At 29.2% G+C, this 8,361-nt stretch overlaps 1 protein-coding gene across 1 annotated transcript; it reads left to right on the top strand.

Annotated features, from left to right (window-relative positions):
• The first annotated feature begins 2,034 nt into the window (after window positions 1-2,034).
• Window positions 2,035-3,663, top strand: LOC108337459 (F-box/kelch-repeat protein At5g43190). Its single transcript, XM_017573990.2, has one exon. The coding sequence runs from the start codon at window positions 2,306-2,308 to the stop codon at window positions 3,497-3,499; it is 1,194 nt and encodes a 397-aa protein (XP_017429479.1). The 5' UTR covers window positions 2,035-2,305; the 3' UTR covers window positions 3,500-3,663.
• Window positions 3,664-8,361: the final 4,698 nt, after the last annotated feature.

Below are 8,361 nucleotides of genomic sequence, written 5' to 3'. Positions count from 1 at the left end.
TTTTATACATAGAAAGGAGGGAAAGGTGAAGAGGAATTTATGGAAAGGACTATGTTTATTTTTTATTAGGTGGGGGGAGATTAAGTGTTAATGAAACTTTTTCCTTTAAGAAAGACATGTGTGGAAAAGTATTGATTATTTTTAATATGTTAATTTTGTTTTCATCTTCATATATTATAACGGTCTTATTTAGCTTTACTGTTAATTATAATTTATTGTTGACTTATAATGTCTTTGTAAAGCCTAAGGAAATTAAAATGAAAAAGGTTAAAATCACATGTATTTATTTATGATCGTTTGAAGATTCAATTAATAGAAGTGAGCACGAAGAATAAAATAGCAAATTGCTATAACTAAACGCATTTCAATTAATATAAATTTTTTCACATTTCTTTTTTCAGTTTTAAATATGCTCTTGACTAATTGCATTTCTAATTGTTTCTTTTTTCTCCTTAATCCATAAATTATTTGACTTATATAAGATTAATTATTAATGCATACAAATGTATGGTTTAGAAAAGTATTTGCAATTGACTAAAATGGCACAATTATTATACATTATTTATCAGTCTAAGTATTTTAGTTAGAGTATATTATGTGAAGTTTTTTGGGAATTACATTTATATATTTTTTAAATTGTCTTTTAGTTTTAAAAATATAAAAATTATAGTTTTTTATATTACATATGGGCTTCTTAAATTTTTGGAAAACAATATAAGCTCTCTTGTAAGGAAGGAAGGTAAGAATTGTTAATGTAAAAGTGAGAATAAAAAAACAAAAATAAAAGTATTGTTTTAGGTATCGACCAAGTTTTTATGTTTAAGGAGTCAGTTGCTCTTACATACATGTTATATTTGTCAAACACCAAATTGTAAGATAATAAATAATAATTAATGTGTAACTTATCTTTTTTATCACGAATCACTGTTTATTGATTAATAATTATCGGTTATACGGTACAAATATAAATATAATTCGAAAAAATCTTAGTTATATTAATGTAATTTATCCTTTAGTTTATCGCAAAATATTTATAAATATTACAAATATTTAATTTTAAAGAAAAAGGGAATTTAGTCCATTGATATTTTTCCAAATTTTAGGAATTTTTTTCTTAATTTACCAATTCTAAATTAAAAAGCATCTCATGTTCTTAACCAGTGGTCCAAAGTTTGAATCCTGAAGATATCATTTTACGTATGAAATACCATTTTGAAAAAGGGAGTACTACACTTTTTGTGCTCAATGTCTCCGACATTGTTGGTCTTTGTAACGAAAACTAAATAATTCATACCAATATAAAGATAAAAATAACTTACATATATCTTAATAAAGATAATAAATATAAGTCATGTAAAGTAAAAGCAAATATATTGTTGGTTATATTAATGACAAACAAAAGCAATATGGCTTAAGTTATAATTGAATTGTGACATTTGAGTAATTACATTCTTCAGTAAAAATGATTGTTGTTTGATTGTTAGTTATAACATTCATTCAAGTAGTAATTATTCAATTCAACAAATTATAAATAATGAATCATCATTTTTAGCTATGCTTAGTACTGATGCTTTCAATTGTAGTGATATTTGTTCTTGTATCAATTAGGACGTACTCTATCAATTCAAAGAGCTACAACAATAAACTACTTATGATTCTATTAAATTATAATAGTTTAAAATATATTTCTTAATAAAAAATTATTTAATTCTATTATATAACGAAGGTACATTTTTTGTTATTTTTATGCTATATATATAAATTAATTAAAAATGAGATGCAAGATAAATATACATTAAGTAGAAGTGCAATTAATGTTTTTTAAAATTTTGAAAACAAAAGCAACTTTTAGTTCAAAAAGTGAACTTGAATAAATGGAGGATTACATGTATAAAAATTTTGATATGAAAAAAGCATACTCATTAAAGCAATAAATCACGAAGTTGCGCAACAGAAGGGAATGTTGTTGATGAGTATAAATTTTATTTATGGGTATTCGTGATTCTTCCATCAACTGTAAAATCTCCTTAGAAAATAAAGAATATAATTAGGCACTTTTCCATTTTCGTGTTCCATGTTCTAAACACAAGCCAGTCAAGTCAATGCTTTATTGCTTCTCGTTTCTGTCAATGTTCAGTTTTGTAGTCACTTTCTATGGGCAAAGGATGCAGAACTTCAGCCTTCTGCAACCTAAAATAAAAAATTGAGTCAATTCCAATTCCCAAAGCTTTTTCAACCTTTGTTTTCAGATGAAAAATTCCATGAAAACCAAACATACCAAGTTCACAACATCTCGTAAACTCCGATGAAGAGGAACACACACATGATCATGTCCCATTCCCCTGCCACTCCAAGGTCATCATCATCATCAGCACCTCCAATGGATCCCAAAATTTGGAGCAAATTGCCACCTGAAATCCTTGAATACATCCTCTCCTTTCTTCCTCTCAAAACCTTCTTGAATCTCAGATCCACTTGCAAAGGTTTCTGGCCTCTCATATTCTCTCCCTCCTTCGTTTCCAAACACTCTTCTCCTTCTTCCTCTTCTTCTTCTTCTTCTTCTTCTTCTTCTTCTTCATCTTCTTCTTCACCCTTCTCTTCCTTTCTCTTACTCTCACACCCTCAATTCCACCGCCACTTCCCTCTCTATGATTGCACACTCGGCACGTGGCGCAACATCTCTCTCTCGCTCTCTGATTCTTCACTGCAATGTTTCCCTTCCCTCACCACGCTTGTCTCCTCGGGTGGTCTCTTCTGCCTATCTGATTCGCTATCATGCTCCTTGATAGTGTGCAACCTTCTGGCCAAGTCTTCTAGAAAGATTCAGTACCCAAGTTTGTCTCTTCACTTGGAGCATCTCACTTTTGTCACAACACCCACAGGGTACACCATATTTGTTCTCTGCTCAGAGGCTGCTACAAACTGTGCCTTTGTTTATGACTCAAATGTTCGAACTTGGAAACGGTTTGACGGTTTTGGTCCGGTTCTCGGCGACAATCATCACCAAAAAGGTGTTCTTTTCAAAGGGGGTTTATATTTTGCTACCCCGGAACCGTTTTCTGTGGTGATATTTGATTTGGGGAGTGGAAGGTGGGAAAAACCCATTGGGGGGTTACCGAGTCAGCTCACTTTTGTTCGATTGGTGAGTGACGGAGAGGGTAAATTGTATTTGGTTGGTGGGGTTGGGAACAACGGAATCTCTAGGAGCATCAAGTTGTGGGAATTGGGTGGAGATGGGAATTGGGTGGAAGTGCAAAGTTTGCCTGATCTTATGTGCAAGAAGTTTGTGGCTGTGAGCTACCATAACTATGAACATGTTTATTGCTTCTGGCATGAAGGGATGATCTGCATTTGCTGCTACACTTGGCCAGAGATCTTGTATTACTTGGTTTCAAGGAGGACTTGGCATTGGCTTCCCAGGTGCCCCTCTTTGCCTCTCAAATGTAGCTGTGGTTTCAAGTGGTTTTCTTTTGTTCCAAATCTCTATGCTCCAGTCTGATACAGTGCTCGTCATGTATTTCTTTTAGTTTTTCGATTGCTGTGTGCAAGTGTTGGGATTTTATTACTCAGTAGTTGATCAAGTTCTGCTTTTTTTGTATATCTAATATCTGTTTATCATAAATTTTTTAATTGAGGTGTCCTAAATACCTTTTCTGTTTGTTATTTTCTGAGGGTTTTTGTTACATTTGTATATCATGTACTGTTTTTAGTCACAGAAATGGGTTTACTGATAATTTTCTACCATTGTTGAGGCAAGGCAGAGTCTACAGTAGAAGAAGTAGAACCAATGAAAGATTATATAAAAGTTGTTCTTTCTGTCAAATCCAACTTCATTGAAAATCCCATGTCATCAATTTGGAGACAACTTTCCACCATAATTAGGATTAACAACCCCACCGAAATTTATGAAAAATAATAGCTTATCGTCTCTTTTTCTTATGCGTGTGTAAAGTTTGAGATAACGTAACTGCACAAACATACAACTACAATGAGTAGTCTTTTCATTTATCTGATACTTTCTTACTTCAAAATGTGAGAGGTAATCAGCTACAGAAAACATTTGAAAGTTCATAATGTATAAATGAACTGTAAAAAAAAGAAGAAAAAATTGATCCTTGTTAATTGGAATCGATTTTGTCCGTAGCGACCGAAAGATGGTCTGCATAATCTGCAGAGATGCACTTGAAAGTTGCAATCTAGAACGTCACGATAAGTTCAATTGAATGAGCTGTTGACGAGTATGTTTTTGTATTGTTTTCTTTGTGTGAAATATAAAGATACAACAACAAAAACCAAAACCACGTCATGTGCTTTGTTGCTGAAATCTATCTTTACTTCTAGAGCGTCTGAATTTTTATAATTAATTGAAAGCTACCCACAAGTTTATTATTACAATTTTTCCTTTCATGTTTATCTTAAGTTTTTCCATTTGTTTAGTTAAATGTTTGTTTGGTTTAGAAAATAAAATATAAAAAAAAATACAATGTGAGATACCTTTAGGTTTCTTAGTAAAATAAATAAATAAATCACTTATTTGATATGCAGACGATAATATATACAACATGATGTAAATATCTTAAAAAATGAAATATAATATTGTTTCCGGAAGAGCTTTTATACTAAGGTTAGAAACTCTTACAAGAACATAAGTATTTGTTTATTTTCTTCTTTTGTTAAAGATTTTATTTATAAGTGATTTATTATTCATTCAGTTGTTGTATAAAGACACTGACATGCGTTTTTTCTTCTATATTTTGGCCACGACATAGACTTATTTCATCTTTTAGGTGATCTTTTTTATGAAGCCTTAGTTGTCATGTAAAAACACGTTTGGATTTTATGGCTAATGGTCAAATATATATCTAAGCATTTCTAAATTCATTCGGTTGAAATATGTTTAGTTTAAGATATTCTTGAGGATAGGAAGATTTGAATACCCCTTCATTAATGTACACAACCTCTCACCTTCAAGTAATAAATGATCGTGGGGCTTAAAATAGTTATGAGAATAAGGAGATTAAATTATAATATAAATGAAAATATTTTACTTTGACCCTTCAATAAAGGAATTTCCCGTTCTAGCTCTCGATGATTTTTTATTTTTGTTTAATCTTTATCATTTGTCTGCATTTGTTAAGTGGTAACATGTTTATTAAGTCATACATTAATAATTAATATGATTAAATCATATATTGTTTCTTGCTTTTGGTCTCCAATAGCTTTGTCCATTTTTTTATTTCTCATAAAAAATTTACTTTTGTTCAGTTGTCATAGTTTATTTACATATTTTGAATAATGTTTTGTATGTTAATTGACATGTGATAAGTGCACTCATTACTTATATTATCGTACTTTTAAAATATATATATATATATATATATATATATATATATATATATATATATATATATATATATATATATATATATATATAATCATATTTATCCGATGAAGTACTATTAGTTTTTTTTTTAATTTTTATACTATATATATGTTCACAGTTAAATGAACTATTAGTAATATTTCCAGGTTTTTAATAAAAAAAAAAGAAGCTTGAGAACTTAAGAAGAAAGAAGTCATTTGTAAGAGGTCTCGCTTATTCAATTAGTGAACACGTAAAACAGAGAACTTCAACTTTTGGATTGCAAGATGTTGATGTGATTGAGCAAAATTCCTCAAAAACTTCAAACTTACCTTGTCATTTTTACCCAAAGAGACTTCAAATTCAATGAAAGAAACTAATTTGTATACATATGATACAGAGGAAAATTTTCTAAGACGAAAAAGCCTTTTTCATTTTTTGGAGCTCTTGTAGATGGTTACTCACATGGAGAGCATTAAATGAACTTTCAACTTCAAGCTTTATATTTTTTATTCATTTTTTTCAAATATTTTGAAGTAGCTAGTCTCCTATTCATTGTGATTAAATATAACAAACCTTGATTCTATGTAGTTTTTTTTATTTAATTTCAATAGATAATTCTTTTTATTATCTTATATTCTACCTGTTTTTGCTTCATGTTTGCATGTCTTGATTATTTCTGTTTATTTTAAGTTTCATTGCATTGAAAAATAATTTGAAAACTATATACCTAAGGTTGAACAACTTCAGGATTTCCTATGAGGAATAATATTTGGTGCTTGGTTATTCTTATATCACTACCTCTTCATGTAAATCTTATATTAAAAAAATTAAAGATTACCGTTTATATTTTAAGGTATAGGCTTTTATCACTGAGGGATTTTCATCCAAGTAAACTAATAATATAAATAAGATAGTTTTAATAACAATTGTATTGAAGTTCAACTGCTATTGAGCTGAATTTATAAAATTCAATCTCAAATATGCATATAATTATTGGCTTAGTTTAGTTCTATAAATACAGATTAATTGAACTGATCCGTTGTATGTACTTCTATACAGATTACTTTTCTTTAGTACGACATTTAAACTAATTACAATATAACATATTACTGATATAAATAAACTTAAATTTTAGAACATGTTATCGTGTATCTTTGACATTGAATATATTTCAAGAAAAAAATTATATCTAATGAACGTATCCCTAAAATTAAGTTGAAATATTCTTTTACCATAAATAAAATTTATATATAATCTTATATAATAATATTTAAAATATTTATTATTTAAAATTTAAATCAACCCAACATTTGTCAAGTTTAAAAGAGAAGCAAATTGATCTATCATTGACAAGTTCAAAAGTGGTACTGTGCAGTGTTGACTACCCAACCTTGAATTTTTGGTTTAGATTTTATCTAATGAATATAATATTTCAGCATATTTTTATTAATTTGTTTTATACATTGGTTTTATTTTATTTCACTTATCCATCTTTCCAGTACATTTTTGTGTACATTTTACTATCTGAATTATAATAATTCAAAATGTTAACAAAATTAGTTCATTTGACGTCCCAGGTGAATATCATAAATATACACATTGGATGCCAATAAGATAAGTTACAAATGAGATTTCGGAGTAAAATATGTAAAAGAAATAAAATTGAAGGCTGAAGCAAAATTCTCATGATGAACAACTCTTTCTTCTTTAATAAAAATGTTAACTACTATATGTATAGTAGGAAGAATTATGATTTATCACATAAGACCGTGACCTTATTAAGTTATGGATTTTGTCCACGTCAGGAGGAAATATTTTGTTTTAAAGATGCTCTTCGGTTCTCTGTACGTAATTCTTCCTAAATAAAAATTGATGAATACTACTTAAGCTTCTACGATTGTACAATATAACAGGAGTTACTTAACTCACTTTTGATAGGTCATATGATTACATGACTTAAAAGCTTAAACATAGTTCTCTCCTTAGGAACTTGAATAGGATCTACAATTGTTTCAACTTTCGAGAACAATTAAAGAATGGATAGTTCATAACATATAATCACATTAATTTCTTCAATAATCAAAATACTCAAAGAACCAGTTATTAAGTTTAAGGATTCCATATGCAATTCTCGCCAAATATAAATGCTTGGGGCATACTTTTCAAACCAAGTTTTGTATTTGTTGAATTAATATAATTATCAAAAGTTCAACCTCTTTCCTAAATAATCCATGGTTATTATCAAGAATTTGACTTACAACTTTGTCAAGAATTCATTATCGAAGTGGTAAAAAGGTCTTAATACAACATTCTTAATTCTATTACATTAGGTTTATTTAATTTCCATTAATGATTGAGATGATTAATTTTAGACATCTTTTACTCTTTTTTGCCTCTTTTTTTAAATTTATAATATAATTAATATGGTTAAGTATTTCAATCATTGACCGACCGACTTCAAACAAAACTAAAAAAATTAAAAAAATTTACTAAGAATTTTGATGGAAACGTCCTTGATGAGAAGACTTAAAAAAAACTGTCTGTTCTTGAAAGTTGGACTCTCTCAAGGAAGGATCATTGGAGAAACCCCAAAAGGAAAAAAAATAGTCCTATATTAAAAGACTTTAAAAAACAAGGAGATTACAAAAATATACATATAAATTCTCATTCAACAAAATGTGAGTTACGCAAGGGGCAAAGATCTTATTTATAGATACATAATCCCTTTGGACCTCATGATCTAAGAGACGTGGGACAAGAAGCATGCATACTTCAACAATTGGAAAAACCAGCGTCTATGGTAGATTAAGTCCTACATTGGACAACTCTAGCGAATTTGGAGTGTTTATAAGGCTTGACACTTAGACAATGGGCATAGCCATATGAAAAGGTTAATCATGTGATCTTGGGTCCTGACCTAGGATGAGGCCTAAATGCAAGCCTTATTTCCTATGCTTCTGTTAGTTTTTGACAAAAGGAAATTAATCATACACAAG

Source organism: Vigna angularis, chromosome 7, assembly GCF_016808095.1.
Source record: "Vigna angularis cultivar LongXiaoDou No.4 chromosome 7, ASM1680809v1, whole genome shotgun sequence".
NCBI lineage: Eukaryota > Viridiplantae > Streptophyta > Magnoliopsida > Fabales > Fabaceae > Vigna > Vigna angularis.
This window is presented reverse-complemented; position numbering and strand designations above follow the sequence as displayed.

What these genes read in the sequence shown, in the direction of transcription:
- LOC108337459 (XM_017573990.2), top strand. Translation starts at nt 2,306, where the DNA reads ATGAAGAGGAACACACACATGATCATGTCCCATTCCCCTGCCACTCCA.